The sequence below is a fragment of the Plecotus auritus genome (assembly GCF_963455305.1).
Source record: "Plecotus auritus genome assembly, chromosome: 5".
Taxonomy (NCBI): domain Eukaryota; kingdom Metazoa; phylum Chordata; class Mammalia; order Chiroptera; family Vespertilionidae; genus Plecotus; species Plecotus auritus.
Genome location: NC_137776.1, coordinates 56,399,869 through 56,425,310, shown reverse-complemented (window position 1 = coordinate 56,425,310; position 25,442 = coordinate 56,399,869). Strand labels below are relative to the sequence as shown.

The 25,442-nt window shown below is 36.8% G+C and overlaps 1 protein-coding gene across 7 annotated transcripts in view; it reads right to left on the bottom strand.

Annotated features, from left to right (window-relative positions):
* The window catches only part of KCNH7 (potassium voltage-gated channel subfamily H member 7), a 438,042-nt gene that overhangs the window by 131,301 nt on the left and 281,299 nt on the right, over positions 1–25,442 (bottom strand). For 6 of the 7 annotated variants that reach the window (XR_013960661.1, XR_013960662.1, XM_080669564.1 and 3 more), the window contains exons 3-4: positions 22,613–22,768; positions 3,754–4,182 (exon numbers count right to left, since the gene is read on the bottom strand). Coding sequence is in view for 5 of the 7 variants with exons in the window: in XM_080669564.1 (XP_080525690.1) it covers positions 3,754–4,182; positions 22,613–22,768 (585 nt within the window). In the remaining 2 variants the exon portion in view is untranslated. The remainder of the gene's footprint in view (positions 1–3,753; positions 4,183–22,612; positions 22,769–25,442) is intronic. The other variant, XM_080669567.1, reaches the window with a different exon arrangement.

Genomic DNA, 25,442 nt, shown 5'->3' with positions numbered 1-25,442 from the left:
CATCATTAGTAAAATAACAAGTGCTTTCAAGAGTTTAAAAATTAAAATTCTACTTCCCAAACCTGAAAATTACATTTAAAATTTTGCAAATTAAACACACACACACCCTGATTTGAATTCATATTGTTGTCTCCTACTCCAAGAAGAGCAATTTCCTCCTATATTGGCTATCTTTGTAGGACTTTAAGTAATTTGCAAATATATTAGTGTTATATAGTTACATTATATAGTCACATTACATAGTTAATGCTGCTTTGATGTTCTAAGGCAGAACATGGAGTTCATTATGCTGGTTCTAGCCAAATCTGATTGTTTCTTCTCTGTGGCAGCATAAAGACAGAAGTTAGAGTAAGCACTTAGTCTCATAGCAGTGTGACAGAGGAATTTTACATCTTTCATAATAAAACAATTGGAGTTATATTCTGTATGTCTATCTTTTTTGAATTTCATTTTTCTAGTAATATATTTTTTATTGTATTTACAAATATATTGGTTCATGATGGATTAGATAAAAAATTCTGGTTCTTCACTGTAAATGGGTTGAGAAATATAGTTCTAAGGAACTTGATAATGTAGATTCAATGAAGTAATAATGTAAAATATTGTGCTCTAATATATTTGCAAGTTTTTTAAAGTGCTACAAAGATAACCAACATAAGAGGAAATTACTCTTCTTAAAATAGGAGACAACAACATAAATTCAAAATCTGGTGCATGTGGAGTTTAACCTACTAATCAGTTACATGAATTGATAAAACTAAAATCAGTTTTAAAAGTTCTCCATTTTCCCTTTTCAGTGGATCAGTTTCTAAAATATATAAAATATAAATTTAAAATATATAGCCTTAGGAAGTGTAGTCTTCTATGTTAATGAGTGTTGTAGCTAAAATTATTCTGAAGCTAAGTACAAAATGTCCACTGAATTTATCAGGCATTAACTGTAACATCTTCAAGAAAGTGATACAATTTTTTTATAATAACATAACTTGGATGATCAATAACATAAATTGAAGATGATCTCAACTCATGTCCATGTATAGAATCCATACTGAGAAATCAAAAAATGTTAAATCACCCTTTCCCATCATTGTATCAGTAACTGTGCACTAAATGAGATCACATAAAATTGAAAACTGTAAAGTTAAATCATGAAATCTGATCTAACCTTCTAGCACCACCGTCAAATCACAGGCTAAGTTTGTGTCTATACTGCACTGATAATGTATCATTTAATACTCAAATGTACTGTTTCTGAATGTTATTATACTATAACTCAGGTACTAGGCAAAAAGGCCAATCTCTGAAAAGTCAGCATAATTCCTAAAAATGACTACACTAATTATATTAACTAATTAAAATATATGCTGGTCATTTAAATTACTATGTTGATTTTACTGTTTTTCAGCCATAGGATCTATTGCTCAAAGATCAAATTTCAGAGCTCTCATTGGGTCAAGAGATATCGAACATGCAATTACTACATAGTTTAGAGCCTTAGATAATTATCCAGTTTCAACACTGTCCTTGATTTTATTTTTTTTCTATCTTTTTGACATTCTTTGGACTACAGATTAAAATGGATGTGCTAATTGCTCTTTGACCATATAGAATTTCTCAAATCTATCTGACAGAAAACTTTTCCTTCTGTTTCAGTGATACTGACTTTTTCTCTTCGAAAATTTTTATGCCAATTCATTTTCTTTCACCTCTTCTGCCTTCTCTACTTCACAGCGCCCTTTAAAAATAGATCCCCACATGATTCAATCCTAAGCTTTTGGTTTAAATTTTAGAGCATTATGGAGCAGGTAACTCATTTCCTGATGTGTGTGTGTTTTTGGAACATGTTTCACAAGCATGGTTCTCTCAATTTTAACCAGCACTTACTTAGTTTCTGTCATAACATAGGCAATTGTTCTGGATACTAAGGCTGCAGAGCTAATTGTGTCAGAACTCCTGTGTGGGGGAGCTCATAGCAACATAATTTCTTGCTTACATATCCAACATGGATGACACAGACATATAATGCAGACTGCATTAAATTCTGTAATATATGTAAACACTGCTTTGCACACTCAGTTGCAAATTTAATTCCTCTGGTTTGAGAAGGGGAAGTGGGTCCTTATAGCTATGGGGCAAAGTTGGGAAGAGTGCTTCTGGCAGAACAAAATACTGAAGCCAAGAAAAGGCATAATACATTTTTAGAAAAGGCAATTAGTTTTGTGGAGGATTGGAATAGAATACATAGGAGGGGAGAGAGCCTTGGAGAGGCTAGAAATAAGGCTTAAAAAAAATAACTGTGACAAGCTGGCAAAGTACCTAGTACCCTTCACTCAGGAGCCCCAGCATTGGATTTATGTTAAAAAGCTGCAGCATGAGTGATGATGGGCACTTGCAGGAAGGAATACCACAGAAAGGACAAAAGGTCTCTCAATATCTCAGATCTGTAGGATTCAGAAGACTGATGTGTCCATGCAGCCGGCACTCTGAATCTTGGACACCATGGGGAAAGTTCAGTGATTCAAAAGGCCCCTTGCTGAGGAAGGTTTTATGGAGCAGGAGTGAGGAAAGAAAAACATGAATCGATTGTGGGCTTTGGGTTTAAAGCCCGCTCTGACACTCTATAACCTTGAGCCAGTTATTTATTTAGCATATCTATGCCTCGGTTTCTTCATCTATAAAATGGGGCTTGATAATAGTTCCTAATTTATAAGGTTGTTAGGAGAGCTAAATGAGCATTCATATGTATCAAGCAGTTACATTGCCTCTCACATAGTAAATACTCAACAAATGTTATTCATTATGATGTTAACCATGCACAGTTTTGGTCAATGTTTTTTATAAATCCATACTTTCACTACTAGCTAATATAAGAATGTGAAAAGTAAGAAGCTAGGGAGAAATGAGTGAATTCCTACTTTGCTTTCCAAGTTGATTTTGTTTAAGATCAAGAGTTACAGGTTTTTGTTTTGTTTTGTTTTGTTCCTTAAACTTTTATCCGTCCCCCCTACCTATTTGCTCTCTTAATCAGGTTATAGCTTCCTGATCACTCACTATGTAACATTTCAAACACCTCTACCTTTGGAAAGAGTTGTTCAATTAAATAGTCCTATGATAGCACACCACTGTTTCTGCCCAGGGCTTGACTATTTGCTAAATATAACAAAATTAATTATGCTTGAGATGATAGTGTCATGACCTAAGCACATCTTATATTATGTCATTTACTCATTAAACTTCCATTAAGTAGGCAGATAGTGGTTATCATACTATTTCAGAAACACAGATAAAGAAGCCATAAGAAACCAAATTAGTCACTAGGGTTCAAAGAAGAAATCAGTAACAACTCTGAATGTAGGACTCATATTTTTTAATAGCCTTTACTCACATGTCTTCCTCTGTCTAAGGCAGTGATTTTCAACTGTTATGCCACAAGAATTTCTAAAACGTAATACTTTTTAGTCAGGGGCGCTGACCTCCTTTCCCTTAGATTGGCAAATAAAAAAATGACAATAGGCAATACAACAATAGCTACCTGGTGTGACTGAATCAAAATTATACCTATTTTTTTTTGTTAGGCAAAAATTTTATTTTTGCAGAAGTTTAGTAATTAGTGTATGGTGTCATGAGATGAAAAACGTTGAAAATCACTGCTCTTAAGCATAAATATTAACATAGAAATGGAAAACAGCATCGAAATTCCATTTCATTACCCATTAATTTATGTTTTCATATTTTAAAAAACTTCAGATGTACCTTCACTGGCATGTCGGTCTCTAAATATGTTCTTGGGGTGAACACTGAATCCTTCTATATCATGGACTGAAGAAGCCCTCCGTATACTACAAATGCTTTCTTTCGATCTGGAATGGGTCAGCTTGGAGCTTGATTGAAGCATGTCAGGGTAGAGTCGGTCCCACTGTCTTTTGGGAGAGGAATGGTCAAGAGGTCCAGATATATTCACCAACGGGGAACATTTGCTGGGCTGTATCAAGGCTTTTGTGTCATCTGCTTCAGAGGGGCTGCAGCTTTCTTTTGTAGGAGACTTAAAGTGCTTCATGGCCACTGAATCGTCACTGTGTTTAGATGAATCAATCACAACCGCATCGGGGTCTTCTTGTGGTAAGGATTGCTTTCTGTAAGTGAGAACTCTCAGGCCAGGGAACTTGAACCCAAAAAGTTTTCCTAAAGTAGAGACAGAAAAGAGAATTATTATAAGACAAAATATATACTCCTTAAAATAAACAAGCAAATATGTTTGGTTCATATTTAAATGATGTGTAAGAAGATTTAGTAGTCAATATTTTTTTAAAATATATTTTATTGATATTTTACAGAGAGGAAGGGAGAGGGATAGAGAGCTAGAGACATTGATGAGGGAGAAACATCGATCAGCTGCCTCCTGCACACCCCCCACTGGGGATGTGCCCGCAACCAAGGTACATGCCCTTGACCGGAATCGAACCCGGGACCCTTCAGACCGCAGGCCGACACTCTATCCACTGAGCCAAACCGGTTTCGGCTATTAGTCAATATTTAATTTACAGTTGGAATGAGGCAAACTCTAGAAAGCTTCTCTGAGGGTAATACAAATTATCATGTGAGTGTAAGAAAGTAGTAAACATAATTTTAACATGTTTTTGATAGGTAGATATTCTCCAGTGATGTGAAAGCATTATTTGAATGACACAAGGTTTTTTTTTTTTTTTTAAGAAATTAAAAGTATATATCCACTATATATCCATTCTTTGAGGGTATTTGAAGGGAAGAGCATAGTTTAGAAAGAAGAAAAAAAGAGATGCGGCACTGTGTATAAAAGGATCAGACACAGAATGGACTATAGGGTATACATGCATGTGTATGTGTTGGGGGCTACTGTATTGCAAGTAGGGGGGAAGGGAATGAGGTAGAGGTGAGGAGCTGGCCTGACATAGCTAGAAGGTTTCTATTGTATAGTAATGTGAGTTGAGTGTGGATGGAAAAGTGGTGTCAATTATGTATGAGGTGCTTCTTATTCCATTTGGAATTCTTGCAAGACTTTTGGTTTCAGAGAGAGAGATGTATGGTAAAGATAGGAATTTCTTTTTCCTGTTTTTTGTTCTGAAATCTGAGAATATAACTAAGAAACACATAAACTCATTGGTAGTATAATTCAAATTAAAAAAAGCATAACATTTAGTGTTGGCAAAGAATGCTGGAGAGGATTGCAAACTGCTACAAATTCTTTGGAAAGTCATTCTATAATATCCATTAAAATGAAAAAATACACTTTTCATTTGCAAACTGCTACAAATTCTTTGGAAAGTAATTTTACAATATCCATTAAAATGAAAAAATACACTTTTCATTTGACTCAGCAACCCTATTTATAGAATATCACAAGCCACAAAAACTAGACATAATCTGAATATTCATTAGATGAAGAATGGTTGAATAAATTATGGCATTATTATACTTTGAAATCGTATGACATTCTTTAAAAAACAAGAATATGTCTATGTTCCTGATGTTTGGAAGTAGGGAAAATATAATACATTGCATCTCTCTTGTTTGTTACATCAAGCATGTATTCTTTTATAAATTAAAAAAAGCTAAAACTTCTATCCTTAAAGAGAAATGAAAATATAAGAAAAAGCATGCAAATAATATTATATAATTTAAAGATTCTCTAAGAATTTTCTGCAAGAAAATGCAGAGTTTCTAGTTTGTATTGCCAGCTTAGTAGCCTAGGTCCACATCACCCATGCCTTTCCAACTACATGTCGCCATTCTAGTTAGTTGATGTCCTTGGTTTACCTTCTTATATTCTCTGATGGTCAGGGGCACCATTATCTTTAATATATTTACTATGAATTTTTCCTCACTGGACTGAAGGTGGTCTTAACATGTGAAAGAACACTCAAAACTCACGAACTTTCCTGCATTTTATTTGAGTATAATCTTCTAGTGGATGGTGTCATGCACACACATGTTTAATCCAATGGTTCATAAATTTGTATCTATAGCCTCAACCTCTTTTCTTAGTTCTAAAATTGCATATCTAAAGGCCTCATCAACATCTTCATTTAGAATTCTTAATGACACCTCACAATCCAATAGCAAATCCAATCTCATGCTCTATCTTTCCAAGCCCAGCCCTTTCTTTCAGTGAATAGCAGTACAATCCATCTAGTTCTATAAGCCTGTGACTTGAGATTCATTGTAGTTACTATTCCCTCTCACCTCCACCCCCCATATCTGTTCAGTCCCCTAATTGTGTTCATTTAACCTCTGGAATATCTTTTTAGTGATATTCATTCATAATAATCATTTTCACTTCTCTCATTTCCACTGCTCTCACTTTTGTCTACTATAGGTTCATCTGATTTCTTGCAATTGGATGCCAATTACTTTCCACATTGCATCATATTGTCCATCCTTTAAAAAATAGTTTTCTATCTTTTAAGAAAAAGTCACTTTTGATCACATAGACTATGATTTAATCTTTCACTGCTCCCAATAATTCCCTGTGTTGGGAATAAAGGCAACTCTATCTCCACTCTGCAGCTTCATCGTTCCTCCCTCACCCTCCATGATCCAGTCACATGGACTTTATAATTCCTTTGGAGGCCTGTGCTTCTTTCCAGGCTTCCTTGTGTGGATAAATTTTACTCTTCCCACTTAGTACATCCTTTAGGTTTTAGCTCCAAAGTTAATTCCTGTGGAAAAATTTTCCTTCCTTCTGAGCTGGATTAGCATCCCCTTTATAACTTTCACCACAGTTGCCTAGTTATACACTTGTTGACTTTCTTATTTCTCTCCCTTATTGGACTGTAGGCTCGTAAGTGAAGGGCCCTTGTCTGTTTTGCTCACCAAACCCCATCTCTGATGGGATGCCTGAGTTTAGTAAATAACTTTCCACAAGCAGATGCCAAACTGGAAATGTGCTTCAATCTTTACTGCAGAAAAACTAGAATATTTAATTGCTCTGACCAACTTAATTAGAGAATCTTAGCCTCCCGAAATTGTATTGACCCCTATTTACCAAAAAATTATTGAGTTGAACTTGGTAGCTCATGGAAATGGTGAACTGTATACCATGTACTATAAACTTGATATAGCTCTTACTAGTATTGTAAATTTCATCTTTCTTCAGCATTTATTAATTGCTACTATTCTGATCTTAGAACAAGTGTTTTCAAACTCATCATCATCTAGTGAATTTTATGAAAAATACCCATTCAGAAGATTTTAGAACTAAATAGTTTTATTTACTATTGTACACTTTCATTTGTAAGCTAATGGACACCTAATTAACAGTGTCAAATATAATTGAAATAAAATTGATCTTTCTGGTAGAAAACATGACACAATGCATAGACAAACCACAAGTATGTTGAATATTAAACTCATTTTTTAAATTTAAGTTTTTCTATCACCATTTATCCCAACTATGGTCTTTTCCACCTTCACCTATCCCCCTTTACCCCTGAAATCACCCACCCTGTTGCTCATGCCCATGAGTTTTCTCCCTCTTTTTTTCTTTTTTGCTCAATCCTTCCACCCCCACCCCCACCCAGCTGTCTGCCTGCTCTCTATCTATGAGAATTAAGCTGTTGATTAATAAAATGCAGAAGAGAGTAATGAATCTGTGCAAATAGGATTAAATAACAGCATATTACAATAACTGTTTTGCAGGCATTTTCACATAATTCTACTAACAATGTTTATATGCTCAAGTAAATTGGCAAGTTAAAAATTAGTGAACTGCATCAGAATCATTTGATTAGTTTTTAATGCACATGAAATTGAATAATACAGCAGTTTACAAATCAATTCTGTAAGCTTATTATAATGGCCTGAAGGTCAATGCTTATTTTTATTCATTTTTCATCACTTACATTACTCTCTTCTTTTAAAGACAATTCACTGCCTTTCTTAAATTAATGATCACACAAGGCATGTAGTTTGCTCGTACAGTTTAGTCATGTACAAGGTGGTACAGATGGTTTTTCTGCATCACTAGGTTAATATGACCATGTTATATTGTATTACAGATTTAGCTGTCTAACTGCCGTTCATCCGGAAAGAATACACATTGAGAATTTTGCTTAGTGCTGGCACTTCCAGGCATGAAATAGAAACACTAAATGAGTGTAGACCTGTTAGGATCTTAACACTGAAAAACACCCTTGTAAGTCAAGTCTTCATATTTCAGTATATATGTACCAGAGTCCCGTTGCACAAAGATTTGTGCAATAGCCCTTCCTTCCCCTGGCCGCCAGCACCGGTTTTCCTCCAGCACCCAGGACCCAGGCCTTCACTTTGGCCGCTGTCTTCAGTCTTCGCTCCAGCTGGAACACTGCTCCTATAGCTCCCTCCACCCCCCCACCCTCTCCCTCATAGCAGGCGTCCTGCCCCGCTTGGCCACTCTGTGCCTGCATGCATGCTGCCCAGAGGTCTGGAGTGGCTGGGGGGTAGGGCCACTGGCATCTTTGTCAGGTTAATTTGCACACTTATTCCTGATTGGCTGGTGGGTGTCGCAAAGTGACGGTCAATTTGCATATTTTTCTTTTATTAGTGTAGATTCTAACTTGAATAGCTAAAATACAGTTTAGCCTATTTACTAAAATGTTCAATAAATCTGAAATCAGAATAGCTGAATATGTTTTTTATACATATTTTACACATTCTCCAAATAAATATAAGCACTGATAAACTACTTGTATGAACATAATTTTGCTTAAATACACCACTTTCCTATAAGAAGATATATAGTTTCTGATATACCTGAACTTTTAGTAACAATTATGACAAGGTCTTTCTCTGGAAGGTTTTTTTTTGTGGAGCTGCTAAATATAAGTTAGAAGCTGCATCTTCTTGTATCCTGTGTCATATTGAACTAAGAGCTTTTTACTTGTCAACCAAGAAGGCACATTGATATTCCCATTGTCTTTTTCTTTGAGAACTCTAGAATTACGACTTAAACTAAATATGGAAAGATGTGAAATACTTGTCCCACAGTCAAATAAGAAATCAGGGTAAAGTCAGAATAAAACAGTAGTTTCCCTGATTTAATTTCGGTTTACTCAAGATTTGCTGTTTTCTTGGGCTATGAATATCCACCTGAGAATCTAATGAGAATCATAACTCTCTCCTCTAAATGAATGTAAATAAATACATACCCACAATTTTATTTATTATCTCAGAGATTGAATAATGACTCCCCACCCCTTTCCCAAACCAAAACGCTTCTATTAACCTCCCTTAGCTCTCCTAGGATTAGTTGACTGTTAATATTACTTCCAGTTTTGACTTACTTTGCTTATATCTTTGTGCTAATTACAGTTCTCACAAAATTATAACGATCAAAACTACATTTCTGTCCTCTCTCCTGTGGTAATGGGACTTGAGAAAATGGTTTTGCTAAACATTCCCAAATTGAAAATATCTCATCAATCTGAACTGTTCATCCTCTCTCTCTCTCTCTCTCTCTCTCTCTCTCTCTCTCTCTCTCTCTCTCTCCTCCTGAGAGCTAGTTCTCATCTAGTAAAGTTTGGAAGAAAACTTGCACCAATTTGACTACAAACAATTTTTCCATTAGGATTATAACTAGTTTATCTTTGAAATATCTTCCATATATTCAAAATCACTGAATTTCCTCACAGCTACAAATTCCCAATCATTCCGTTGGTGTAATTTCTCATCATTTCTACAAACTCTTAGAACTTTGATTACCTATTAATTAAAACCCAGGTAATATAAATTAGAAGCATTTTACTCTCTCTTGTTTCTGCTTAGATGAATTATGGATTGAAAAGAAGAAAGAAACTTATGCTCAAGTGTCATGTAAATTAGAGAACACAGTGGGGTAAAGAGAGGGCATATGTATGGGTGAGGTGGGCAGCAGAATAGAGGATGTTATAAAGGCCATAAAGTGGAGATATTTCCCCTTACAAAGGGTTAAGTGTGGTGACAGGTGTCTTCCTTTCGATCCCTGAGAACAGACTGTGCAAAACTTTCCGTGGGTGTTCCCCAGAGACATCCCTATGGAAGGGAGAAAGGCAGGACTGGGCAGAGGAACGTAAACGGCTATGCAAGTGCAGCTGCAGCTTCAGCAGGTCCTCCTAGAGCTCTGCAGCTGGGTAGCCTCCCAAGGCAGGCTCCACTGAAGCCAGGGTAGCTGGACTTTGGATCCCTCCAACAGCTGTCACTGCTCCAGCCAGGCCACGGGAAGGGCCATGACGTTGGGTAAGGCAGTTTCTTGCCTTTGACAATTCCCAGTGAAGGGCAGAACCGTGTGTCCACACAGATGACATTGCAGCAGCGTGGTTCCAGCCCTGAGGAAGGTGTTGGCTGAGTGGCATAGTATTCGGCACAGAGGGGAGGGATAGCCAGCTTTTGGTCTAGAAAAATCATGATCTAAATTGCATCTATTATCATACAAAATAAAAAAAAATTGAATTAAAAATTTTAGATGTACTTTTCTAAAAATCAGTTTGAATGCATCTGACAATTAAATTGGAAGCCCTTAAATCACAGTGAATTTTTTTCTCTCCAGCCAAATAGCTCTGGATGTGCAGAGAAACATGACTTCAATTTCTGAGAGAACACTGTTTCAAATTTTATGAGGGAAAAAGAGATCTTCAATATACCTGCCTTTCCTTTTTAGGGAGAACATTTCTGTAGAGGTACCGGGCAAGGAAAGAGTGTTTCCTGGTCCTAACTATATAAGGAGGTATATACAATGTTGCCCAGGGGCTGCCAGAGCAACCCAGACTATTGTGTAAGAAGGCAGTAAACAGCAGTTAGGCTGGGAAAAAGTATCCCTCCATGTTTACTGAGTCCTGACCTAGCTCACCTGATTAGTGGGTGACCAATCGGGCAGTGTGGCCAGTATGGTCCTGGTACCAGCAATAACACAAGATCACCAGGGAGTACACCCACCTAGTAAACCTAAAGCTAAACATGGGACTGTTTAAAGGAGCAGATGTGGTGAGTAAGGCCTTGGAAAACAAAGATTAGTGGAACATTTTCTAGGGTGAGGGATAGCAGAGAAAAAGCAAGATCTTACAATCAGGCGGTAAGTATAGGACCAAACAGGAATCTTGAAGCCAGGTGAACCCTGGCCCAACAGTGCACGGCGCACCTGTGTGCAAGCCGGGAGGTTAAGGCGGGAGCGTGTGTGAGAGCAACCTCAGGAGCTGCAGCCACAGAGGACCTCTGGGCCAGGTTCACAGATGTCTGAGAGGCACTGCTTCCATCCCGGCCAGGTCATCATGAGAGTAAAGAAGCAGAAAATTCAGGTGTGGGAGAAGGGAGATGAGACAGCCAGGCAGGACTGCTTTTAGCCACCCAAGGTTGTAATCCCAAGGCCATGACGTTGGGTAAGGCAGTTTCTTGCCTTTGAAGGAGGGAGTGGTAATGAAAGCAAACAAATCAGTGTTACTTCACGAGGTTCCAATGTGATAACTGCTGAATAAATCAATGTATGACTTATAATAACTGTTATCTTGTTTCTCTTCGATTGATTTCTTCCTTTTCCAAATGCTAAGTTAAACAATCCATTCAAATCATGTGAAAATAATAACATGTTTGCCTAGACTGACTCAAAATGATGGGGTAGTTATAATATTGACAAGGATTTTCTTCATAGGATATTCTAAATACAAATGGAACAAACATTACCCAAATGTTGTATGACTAGGGCTTCTGCCTGATTTGGGGGTTGCTAAGTAACAAAAGCTTCCAAATGATATATATATATATATATACATACATACATACATATGGGGAGGGATGCTGGTGTAGATATGCTGATTTAAGTTATCATTAACATTTATTGTTAATGAAGAGATGATACATACTATTTTTCATCTACCAGCAATTTTCTTGATCTTAAAAATATAATTTTGCCCAAATCCCAGGGAGAAACATAACATAAAATCAGTTGTAACCTATGACTGAACTTTTCCCAGATTTTCATTAGCAGCCATGCCATGGTTCCTTTTTCTATATTAAATGTAATCTTTAAAAAGAGGAAACTTCCAAACGCATAATAGAAAATATAGTTAAAACCTTTAATTAAATTCATCTGAATAATAGATTGTTTCTAGGTAATGCTTGTTGAGAGAGAAACTATATTAATACTAGAGGCCCAGTGCAGGACATTCATGCACTAGGGGGGGGCAAGGGGGATCCCTCAGCCCGGCCTGTGCCCTCTTGCGTCCGGGACCCATCAGAGGATGTCCGCCTGCTGGCTTAGGCCCATCCCCGAATAGGCCTAAGCCTGCAGGCGGACATCCCCTGACGGATCCTTAGCGCTGCTGTGGAGTGGAGGTGGGAGAGGCTCCCGCTACCAGCGCTGTGCTCACCAGCTGTGAGCCTGCCTCCTGGCTGAGCTGCGCTCCTTCTGTGGGAGCACCGCTCAGCCAGAAGCCGGGCTCGCTGCTCCTTAGCGCTGCCTCAGAGGCGGGAGATGCTCCTGCCACTGTCGCTGAGCTTGCCAGCCATGAGCCCGGCTTCTGGCCTAGCAGCGCTCCCCCTGTGGGAGCACACTGACCACCAGGGGGCAGCTCCTGTGTTGAGCGTCTGCCCCCTGGTGGTGAGTGCGCATCATAGTGACGGGTCGTTCCACTGTTCAGTCGATTTGCATATTAGCTTTTTTATATAGGATACTGGCCTCCATCTTTGAATTAAAGGTTGACTTTCAGCTCCAATGGAGAATCATAAAAATACTGTGACTGCCCTTTTGTGAACCAGCTATTCAGAAAATTTATTTGTTCCTGAGCTTGAGGTATGAAAATTGAAATACAAATTTGAGAGAGTAATGCAGCTATTCAGGAAAATACATATTTTATGTGTTAATTATTCAAAATATGGAGTCCAAATCATAGAAATACATTTTTAAGGCTAAAATTAGCCAGATAATTCCCTAAATTATCAATTTTATTCTGTGTGTGGAGATAGCTTCAGTCAAAGCTTTTAGAGTAATTCAAACTTTTATTTTTAGTAAGGATGAAAGTAAAGTTCTGCTTTGATTTGGGGAAGTATAATTTTAATCATTTCAAAGATAATTAAAGATAATTATAGTACCTTAATAAAATTAAATATAAAGTTCCCTTTTGAAAATTACTGAGAGAATAAGAAATGACAGAAATTTAACTTTATTTTGCTAAATTTTTACATTTAGTTTCACTTAAAATTTATCTTTATAGTTTTATATAAATATTAATTAAGTTAGTCCAGTAGTTTCCAAAATTTAGTGGGTATCAGAATGATCTAAAGAGTTTGTTAAAACATGGATTATTGAATTTCTGTATTTCTTAATCAGCTGTTCTGATGTAAGGCCCATGAACCTGTATCTCAAACATGCTGCAAGGTGATGCTGATGGTCTCACACTTGGAGAACCACTGAGTTAGACAATCTGGCTAGAGTTGATTCAATAGGAAAAAAAGACCCTAATTACTCAATGTAATAATAATATTCATTCATTTATATGTCATACTAGAGGCCCGGTGCACAAAATTTGTGCACGGGGGGGGGGGGGGAATGTCTCTCAGTCCAGCCTGCACCCTCTCCGATCTGGGACCCCTCAAGGGATGTCCGACTGCCCAGTGGGATTGGGCCAAAACGGGCAGTCGGACATCCCTCTCACCATCCAGGACTGCTGGCTCCCAACTGCTCGCCTGCTTGCCTTCCTGATTGCCCCTAACCGCTTCTGCCTGCCAGCCTGATCACCCCTAACCACTCCCCTGCCAGCCTGATTGATGCCTAACTGCTCCTCTGCCAGCTTGTCTGCCCCTAACTGCCTTCCCCTGCAGGCCTGGTACACACAACTGCTCTCCCCTGCAGGCCTGGGTCCCCCACAACTCCCCTTCCCTGCAGACCCAGTCAACCCCAACTTCCCTCCTCTGCCGGCCAGGTCACCCCTATCTACCCTCCCCAGCTGGCTTGATTGCCCCAACTGCCCTCCCTTGCAGGCCTGGTTCCTCCCAACTGCCTTCCCCTGCTGGCCATCTTGTGTCCACATGGGGGCAGGATCTTTGACCAGTGGGGGTAGCCATCTTGTGTGTTGGAGTGATGATCAATCTGCATATTACTCTTTTATTAGATAGGATAGAAGCCTGGTGCATGGGTGGGGGCCAGCTGGTTTGCCCTGAAGGGTGTCCCGGATCAGGGTGGGGGTTCCCTTGGGGCAGGGGCGGCCTGGGCGAGGGGCCTGTGGTGGTTTGCAGGCTGGCCACGCCCCCTGGCGACCCAAGCAGAGGCCCTAGGATCTGAGATTTATTTATCTTCTACAATTGAAACTTTGTAGCCTGGAGTGGAGTCAAGCTTTCTGCTCACTCAGTGGCAGCAGCCATTTCTGTTTGGATTTATGTATCTTCTATAATTGAAACTTTGTAGCATTGAGTGGAGGCCTGGGCTGGCAAGGGCAGGCGGAAAGCTTGGCTTCCTCCATTGCCGGGGAAACCCAAGCCTCCCTCCTGCTCTCTGTGGCTGCAGCCATCTTGGTTGGGTTTATTTGCATATTCGCTCCTGATTGGCTGGTGGGCGTGGCTGGTGGGCATGGCTTGTGGGTGTAGTGGAGGTATGGTCAATTAGCATATTACTCTTTTATTAGATAGGATGAACAAGTATTGGGTACTTACTATTTACAAAATGGGAATAACTGCATGAATTAGATCTGAACAAGTTAAAAACAGAATAAATTCATTTTCTGTTTGGAAATATATGGTTAAATTAATATTTTTTTAAAGTTTAAGATAGGTTTTCTGTGGAAGGCAGTATTGAGTTACCTAAAACAATTAAAAATGGAACTGCCTATTACTCAGCAATTCCACTTCTGGGAATGTAACTGAGGAAACCCAAAACACTAATTCAGAAGAATATATGCACTCCATGTTCACTGCAGCATAATTTACAATAGCCAAGATTTGGAAGCAATGGATTAAAAATCTGTGGTACATATATACAGTGGAATACTACTCAGCTGTAAAGAAGGAACTCTTGTGCTGGCTCGGATGCTCATTTTGTTAAAGTGTTGTATCATACAACAAAAGGCGGCATGTTCTTTTGATTCCTGGTCAGGGCACATACCTAGGTTGGGAGTTTAATCCCTGGTTGGGGCAAATATGGAAGGCAATTATAGATGTTTCTCTCTCACCTCTCTCTCTCTCTCTCTCTCAAAATCAATAAAAACATATCCTCAGGTGAGGATTAATTAAAAAAAGAAGAAGAAGAAGGAAATCTTACCCTTTGAGAGAGCATGGATGGACCTAGAGAGCATTATGTTAAGTGAAATAAGCCAGGCAGAGAAAGCCAAATACCAAAATACCACAAGATCTCACTTATATGTGCAATCTAATCAAAATAGACTAACAAACAAATTTAGAAAAAGGTAAATTTTCTCAATCTCCCTCGATAAATTGTTGTTGTTGTTGTTCATCCTCATGCGAGGATATTTTTTACATTGATTTTTAGAGAGACTAGAATGTGTCTCTTCTGAAAGAGACACATTGATTAGTTGCCTCCAGCACACCTGCAACCCTTCAGTGTGTGGGGCCCAGACACTAACCACTGAGCAATGCTGGCCAGGGCTCCTTGAGAAGTTTTTAACAAATTGAAGTATGTGCATCTTTGTGTGTGTGTGTTTGCATGAACCAGACCGGTGATTCTAGATTCCTGGTATGAAAGAGAAGAAATATAAAACTCAAATATACTTGTGAATAATGTAATATGAAACTTAAAAAGTATTCCACTTATTATAATAAAAGCAGCATTTTCTTAAACTTGACAATAATTAACTTTGAAATTAATAGTGTAAGCTAAAACACATAAATTGATTATCTTCCACATTGTGCAAATATATTAGAGCCAAAAAAGAGAGAGAGAAAAAGACAGAACTTGTTTTCCCACTAGTATTATTTCCTTTAGATGTGGCTTCCTTTCAGTTAGTAAAATAAACAACAACAAACAAAAAAACCACACAATTTTCTTTGCTAGTCTGTATCATTTCCACTTTTTAGATTGCGGAGTTTTTACAGAAGCCATCGAGATAAAAAAAAATAGCTATATCCGTTACTTGGTATTTATATTTATTACATAGCAATTTGTTCACTCAATTGTGCAGTATTTATCAGTTTGATAGATATACCTATCAAAAGAGTACTCTCCACTGTACTTGCTTCACTCTAGGGACATAAGTCATCTACATGTGACTGGTCCTATATCCTCGACAAAGAATAAGTTTGTGAAAAATTAGTTTCTCTTAGGGAAAGCTCTTCGCTTTTCCTGTGTAGAGTTCCTAATCCTGAAAATATTTGTCATGAGAAATGATCCACTACTCCATTTAGTGCAAAACAGGTTTCTAGGTTTCCAGAACTTAGTCAGCCCCATGTATCATAGTCCCTTTTTATGACCCATCTTTTCTATTGTGCATTTAGGTCCTTTTCTTTCACTTAATATTCTCAATTTAATACTTCTTTTTCATTTGTGTTTCTTGTGTTGTTAGTTCACCTTTTTTTCTTTATTTTGTCTACAATTCAGGAGAGACATTTAAACATACAGAAACCCCCATGTTCTCAGTTGCCTTTTCGCTATTACTCTCATTTAGATCCCACCACTTGGGGACACATAGACACATACACACTCCTTATTTAGATTATACATTAAATATTTTGAAGGTAGATGTTTCTGGGGGAAAAAAAAAAAGATGTCCCGGCATTTAATTTGCTTAAATTTATTTATTTATTTATTTATTTATTTATTTATTTATTTATTTATTTATTTATTTTCTTTATTGATTAAGGTATTATGTAAGTGTCCTTATCCCCCCATTGCCCCTCCCACACCCCCCACTCATGCCCTCACCCCCCTAGTGTCTGTGTACATTGGTTATGCTTATATGCATGCATACAAGTCCTTTGGTTGATCTCTCCCCTTTTTTGTTTGTTTATTATGTGTCCATCCCTGGAATAAAATGTTGGAAATAGCCAATACAATTATTTTATTCAGTTCTAATAAGTTATACTTGAAGAAAAAAAAATCAGTAGGAGTTACCAAAGATCAGACATAATAAAATGTAGGAATTGTATCATATCAGAATTACCAAGCATAATTTGTTGCTCTTTCATTTTTGTTTGATCTAACAATCAACTTTTCAAAATCTGACACCAAATAAAAGGAAATGTGGAGACTATAATAATAGAAGGGTATAATCTGAACCCAGTTTACTGGTTGTGAGTAATTGGACTTTGTAATGCTCTGGAAACAGTTTTACCTGCATATCCGTACTCTTGTCAATGATTCCCTTAGGATTGACAGCTGCAGTGTGGGGAAACCATTTGTGTTCACAACATAAGAAATGATCTCTGCTGAATATGCTCGCACTTGCACATGAGGTGCTATTTTAATCACGGTGTAGAGTAGCATAGATAATGTACTATATCCTGGAAGGCTACTGTATAGATTATCTTCCATTTGAGATCAACGTTTCAATTCTCCATTTACATTTTAGTTTGAAATGAGTACTTTCTTTATTTAAAAAGTATCCCCTCTCTGCCATTCTGCTGATACAACTTTCCCTTTTTCATGTCCATCCAATTTGATGAATGATGCAAGACAACCACTTTATGGGAAAAATAGTTTGTGAAGACAATGAAGAGGCAAAACTAGGCATCCCACGAAGCAAATTACCTCATTGACATTTATGACCAAAATACTGACATGACCTTAAGTATACTCCCAGGAATCATTTAATGATGACTGAATTTGTTAGTGAGAAAATAAAGAAATCAAAATAGTCAACAGCTTAAAAGAATAAGACTTTGGTATCACAATGGTTTTATATGGTACTTTAATTCCATTTCTAAATACATCACTTGGGAGATTGACAAATTGATGATTTTGATAGAGAATTTTCCCTAAGAGTGATATTGTTCAGAGTAAAATATTCAGAATATTAGAATCATATTATATTAAAACTAGAGGCCTGGTGCATAAAATTCGTGCACAGGGGTGTGTGTCCCCCAGCCCAGCCTGCACCCTCTCCAATCTGGGAACCCTCGAGGGATGTCTGACTGCCCGTTTAGGCCCGATCCTAGTAGTCAGGCATCCCTCTCACAATCCAGCACTGCTGGCTCCCAACTGCTCACCTGTCTGCCTTCCTGATTGCCCCAAACCACTTTTGCCTGCCAGCCTGATCACCCCCTAACCACTCCCCTGCTAGCCTGATTGATGCCTAACTGCTCCCTACCAGCCTGTTTGCCCCTAACTGCCCTCCCCTGCAGGCCTGGTTACCCCTAACTGCCCTCCCCTGCAGGCCTGGTCCCCCCAACTGCCCTCCCCTGCTGGCCATCTTGTGGTGGCCATCTTGTGTCCACATGGGGGCAGCCATCTTGTGTGCTGGAGTGATGGTCAATTTGCATATTACTCTTTTATTAGATAGGATAGAGGCCTGGTGCATGGGTGGGGGCCAACTGGTTTGCCCTGAAGGGTGTCCCAGATCAGGGTGGGGGTTCCTTGGGGTGTGGGGAGGCCTGGGCGAGGGGCCTGTGGTGGTTTGCAGGCCGGCCACACCCCCTGGGGACCCAAGCAGAGGCCCTGGTATCTGGGATTTATTTATCTTCTACAATTGAAACTTTGTAGCCTTAAGCGGAGGCCAAGGCAGGCTAGGGCTGCAGAAACTTGGCTTCCTTATCACCGGGGGCAACTCAAGCCTCCTGCTCTTTCCAGCTCCATGGCTGCCGCCATTTCTGTTGGGATTTATTTATCTTCTATAATTGAAACTTTGTAGCCTTGAGTGGAGGCCTGGGCCTGCCAAGGTGTGCGGAAAGCTTGGCTTCCTCCATTGCTGGGGAAACCCAAGCTTCCTGCTCACTCTGTGGTTGCAGCCATCTTGGTTGGGTTAATTTGCATACTCGCTCCTGATTGGCTGATGGGCGTGGCTTGTGGGTGTAGCAGAGGTATGGTCAATTTGCATATTACGCTTTTATTAGATAAGATATTTGATCCAGTACAATAACAGAATATTGTACTGTCACTTAGCCATAACTAAGAAGGTAACGGGTATTGTAAAAATTTATCAGTTGATGTACATATGATCTAGCATTATACTTAGGTTTACAACATAGATTTTTGAGAATGTGGTTTTTAATTTTTATATATATTGTGTTATATGAATTTATATAAAGTATAACAGATTTTTAAAAATATTAAGTTTCGTGATAAGAATTTCATCTTCCCACAGACAATGACAGATACCTAAATGCCAATTTTCTCAGGGATTTTCCTAAAAATCATAAAGGTCAATAGGGAGTCAAATAAAAATACCCATAAACTATGCCGAAAGAATAATTAGAGAAAGAGACATTACAAACTTTAATTTACATGTAAGCAGGTAAATAAATGTTTAAAACCAGCAGAACTGGCTCAGGAGAGCACACTGCCATAGGGTTGGGCACCAAGTAAGTGGGAAGGGGGGATACCCACGTCTCCTTGGAGTGGTGGAAGACATACCCATTAGGTTTACTCTCAGAAGAGGGCTGCCCCTGAGGAAGAAATACTGTCAGCAGGCTAGTGGCCTGGGTGAGCAGAGCACTGGTTACTGGAGAGACAACAGAAAGTGGCTTAGAAAGTGCACAAGACCCCAGAGAGTCGTCTCAGAAAAGCATTACTCCTTGGAGAGGTGGGGAAACTTCAAAGGTGGAATTGTCCTTTGGGAGAGGGAAATAAGGAGGCAGCTGAATATAAGGTCCCTTTGCTAATATAAAAGGAAAAGTAACAATTAATAAACCAATAAAGCCCAGCCAATAAACCAATAAATCAGTGGATGAGCATCGATCTATGAACCAGGAGGTCACAGTTCGATTCCAGGTCAAGGCACATGCCTGGGTTGGGGGCTTGATCCCCAGTAGGGGGTGTGTAGGAAGCAGCTAATCAATGATTCTCTCTCATAATTGATGTTTCTATTTCTCCCTCTTTCTTCCTCACTGAAATCAATAAAAATGTTTAAAAAATAAACCAATAAAGATTAGTTCTTTGGAAGGAAAAGTACTAATAAAAAATTTAGATGGAGGAAACAACAAATGAACAAACAAACGGAGAACTGTCACAAAGGAAATAACTGTAGAAACAAAGAAAATACTTTAGCATATCATAAAAGATGACTTTGCATAATTCTATTAAAATAAAATTTTAAAGTCTATATGAATAATTTCTAGAAAATAAAATTTAACAAAATTAATACTGGTTGAGCTGAATAATTGCCTAGACCAATCTCTGGAGGAAAAACAAAAAACAAAAAAAACAAAAGCCAAAACAAGAAACTTGTTTAAAAGCTACTACACTGATAAGCACCAGGCCTAGATCACTTCACAGAAGAATCAAACTTAACTTTTGAATCTAGATAATACCCAAACTATTTAAATAGTTCTGTAGCATAAAAAAAATAAGAGAAGAAACTTCAGGTTATTTTTTTAAGGAATTATAAAATTGATATAAATATCTATGAACTTGCACATACACACAAAATATTACAGAATCCCTACTGAATATCAATGCAATAATTTAAAATTCATAATTAATTTTAGATGAAGTTATTCAAGAGCATATTACAAATAAAGTTTATCATGTCCAAATGTGGTTCCTTTTAGAGATACAAGGATGATTTTATATTAATAAACTTCATTATAAAATTTACCATAAAAATAAAAAAAGAATAGTGCACTCATTTTGAGAGATACTGAAAAGCAATTTACAAATTTCAGCACCTATTCTTAATAAATATTATTAAGTCCACTGAGACTGTCTTAAAATTATAAAACACATACAACTTAGTCCACATGCCATCATTTCAATTAACTGGGAACATTGATGACGTGCACACAAAATTTAGGACTTAGGCAAGATGCTCACCGACAACTACTTTAAAAAAAAAAAATAACGAACTCTGACATGGTACGACAACTTCTTTTTAATGATATGTTGGAGGGAATAGCCAGTACAATTATACAATTAGAAAAGAGAAACTATTAGATGCATAAAAACTGGGAAGATAAAGCAATCTCTGAGAGTCAATATATAAGCTACTTACAAACTAAGAAACATCACTAAGATAGTAGAATATAAAATGAACCTACTCAAAAAATCTGTAGCCTTAAAAATATGAAAGAGAATATTTTATTTATAATAGCTGCAACAAAATAGTTAAATGTCAGGTAGCAAACAAAACAATGAGGAAATTTTAAAAGCACTCCTAAAAAACACAAAAATTAGACTTAAAAATGAAAATACATAAAATACACAATTTTGTATAGAATGACTCAATATTATAAAGATTTTAATTTCTTTCACATTAATTTATAAAGGTAATGTGAATTTAATAAAAATATCAAAGGGATTTTTTTTTCTATCTAGCTATGTTGTTTCTAAAGTTCATCTAAAGTGTTAAGCAAGAAATAACTCCAAACCCCTAAAAATTTATATCAATATGAGCATTTCATGTCAGATATTTAAAAATTTGTTATTCTGAAGGATAAATAGACCAACAGAACAGAATAAGTTGAGAAGTAGATGCAAGTACACAGGAAGTTTAGTATGTGATAAAGGTGGCATCCCAAATTGCTAGTAAAAAGATAGATTTTTCTAATCAATAAAAAAGTGACAGCCATTGATAAAATGATCAATTAAATTGATACCATGCAATATAAAATGAGCTAAACTTAAGTGTACCAGAGATCCTAAAACATAAAACCATACAAGTTCTAGATTAAAAATAAATTTACTTACAACCTTGGAGTGGTTAAAGATTTTCTACTTGACTTAAGAATTCAGAATCAACAAGGACAAAGGTTGATAAATTTAGCCAAATTAACAACAAAAAAATGCTTTTGCATGACAAAAATCAGGAAAAAAGATAAAAAACAATGTATTTGCTGCAGAAGTGATTTGTAACTGATTCTAAAATTTGAAAGAACAAAAAAAAAAGCAAAAATGTATGTAAGAAATAGTTGACAGAAAAAATGTTTGTAGTGCTTAAATATATGAGCATCACTCATAATAACAGAAATGTAAATTAAAGCTAATTGAGATACTACTCACCTAGCATAATGACAAAAATCAAGAAGGCTGACTCACTCTGTAAGTATTGCTTTGGGGAAAATGTCTACCACACTGCTTGTAACAGTGTGAAATGGTTGAAACCATAAGGAGGGGAGTTTGCCAGTATCTAAAAAGATTATGTATGCATCTACACTATGACCCAGGAATCCCACATATAAAACCTAACCTAGAGATGCTTTATCCAAAAATATACATATACACATATGGAAATATATATGCACAATTCACCCTGGCATTATTTGTAGTAGGCAAAGTTTGGAACAACCTAAATGTCCATCAGTAGAGGACTGGTTGAATTTACTATGGTATATACAAGTCAAATGGCTTTGAAAGCAGCTGATTGATTCTGTAAGGCACCAAAGTAAAACTTCAGCTATGGCTTTTTAAAATAGAAAGTTATTTTACTTAAAATGTAAAATTGTTTTGAGAACTGAAATAGTGAATTAAAAGTGTATTAAAATAATTACAACAGCAGAATATCAAGAACATTATGTACATATTACTTTTACTTACGGTTGATAGTTTTGACTGGTAATATTGGGTTTACCCTCTCTGGGGAAGCAGCATTTTCCTCATCTGTCACATATTCAAAATTAATGATGAACATCATAGCCACACCCTCTTGATTTTTCACTGGAATTATGTGTGTGTTACAAATGAAAGTGGACCCTGAGGAAATGAAAGATGATTGTTAGGTTAAAAATATGCCAACATTTCGCAGTTTCATCATATTAAAATTTTAATAAAACCATATAGAATTTTCTATCTTACATGATAATTAAAATTAAATAAAAATTCTTTTATTTTCTTCTTATTGTACATGCTTGTATTACAATAAATATACATGCTTTTATTGCAATAAATAATGCAGTTATATGTTAAACTACATCATGGATTTGCACAACCTTGATTCTTTCCTTCCCCAGAGTAGCTGGTACACTAACTTCATATACATTTTCCCCCACCCCCAATTTTTACTATAACTAAATACTAAGTATCATTCCATAAAAATTGCATTATTTTCTATTTTAAAAAGTTATATAAATGATACATACATGTTATTTATAATTGGTATTTTTTCAATTACAGTTTATATTCAATATTATTTTATATTAGTTTCAGGTGTACAGCATAGTGGTTAGACATTTATATAATTTACAAAATAACCCCCCAATAAGTCTAGAACCCACATGGCACCATACACACTTATTATAATCTTAGTAACTATGTTTCCTATGTGGTACTTTACATTCCCATGACTATTTTGCAACTATCAATTTGCACTTCTTGAAAAAATACTTTATTTTTTATTTCATATTTTATTACATATATATTTACTTAAAATATGCACAAAATGTGCCAGAAAGTATTCACAGGCAAATTCAGGTATTATGTTATGGAATAACAGAATATGACTTCTCATTTGTTTCACCACCAATAAGTCAGACAGATCATAAAAATTAGTATATGGGAAAAGACATATTTTTCAACTTTTTAGAAAAAAATTCTTAGCCTTTCCTTATATATTTTGCTTAAATATGAATCTATATAAAATATGTGTATAAACAATAAAGATAACTCGTTTTGTGCCATTTTAATTTTAGCATTAAAGGAATTATTTCCTTTTTCTCATTTACTTTCTTGGGAATAAACCAGTAGATTATTGACTCTCACATATGTTCCAATAATTGTTTATTTTTTGTGCAAAATTCCCAATGCCCAAATTATAATAATTTTATTTGGTTTGTAACCTGTCAGCAAATAGGAACAAAATGTTGTCTATATTATTGTTTTAATTTGATCCCTTCATCCAAAAAGTTGAAATTCTTTGATAAACACAATTATAGGGGTAATTAGATATATTTTATTAGGATTATCCAGAAATTAACAAAGGGATGATTTGATTTACAATTAACTACTACCACCCATCCTTGAAGAGAAAACCCAAGATTCACGATTTAGAGAAGATAGCCAAGAAATTGACTTCCTTTAAATTAATTGAGTACTGACTGCCTTCTTGGGTCTGACTTTTAAAACTGAGTATAACAGCAAGGCAGGTTCCTCATATTTGTGTCATCTAAATATTTTTTATTGCGATATAATTAAAGTATAATGTTATACATATTAGTTTCAGGTGTATAACATAATTTTTCAATATCTGTATACGTTGTAAAATGATCTCCACCGTCTAGTTAATAACATCTGTCACAAAATAGTTATATATTTCTTTTTGTTCTTGTGATGAGGACTTTTAAGATCTGCTTTCTTAGCAACGTTTAGATATGCAACACGGTATTACTAATAACTACAGTATATTGTTAGCATGCTGTATATTACATCCCATTATTTATTTATTTTATAGCTGAAATTTGTACCTTTGATTCCCTTTACCTATTTGTTTATCCCTTGCACCCCCTTCCCTGGCAACCACCAATCTGTTCTCTGTGACTATGAGCTTTTTATTGGTTGTTGTTGTTACTGTTTGTTTTGTTTGTTAGAGTCCAAGTGTGAGATAATATGGTATTTGTCTTTGTCTGACTTATTTCACTTAACATAATGCCCTCCAGGTCTTGAATAATTTTCTTTTAGTCATGGTGATAGAAATCTCACAGGTTAGGGATTTGTTTGGGTTCAAAAGTATTGTATGTTTAAAATGCAAAAACTTCAGAAAGAGTTCTCATTCAAGTAATAGTGTATATTTTGATTGCCTTTATTTTTTTCACATTTTTAATTAGATTCATTGAGGCGATGTTGGTTAGTAAACTTATATAGGTTTCAAGTGTACAATTCTATAATACATCATCTGTATATTGCATTGTGTGTTTACCCCCCAAAGTCAAGTCTTTTCTGTCATCACATATTTGATCCTCTTTACCTTTTACTACCACCAGACCCCCTTTCTCTCTGGTAACTATCACACCGTTGTCTGGGTCTATGAGTTTTTGTTTGCTTGTTTATTTGTTGCTTTCAGTTTTATATCCCACATGAGTGAAATCAAATGGTTCTTGACTTTTTCTGTTTGACTTAGTTCCCTTAGCATGATATTCCATCCATGTTGTCACAAATGGCAGTTTCTTCTCCCCATCCATCCTCTGCTTTTTTATGTTTTACTCCAGGCCTCAAAGCAGCTGACTTCCTCAACCTGCATGACCCTGGCTTTCTAGGCCTCTGGGTTCTGGGTGAATTTGGCTAATGGGCGGCATCGGCACGAGATAGGAGGGTGGGAAGGTGAAATCAACGGTGCCCCCAGCCTTGCCAGGGCCACAGGTCCTAAAGGCCAGCCTCTTCCAAGAGTGGTAATGGTTCCTGGCTGATGCTAGGCCCTGGGTGCCTGGAAGTTCCC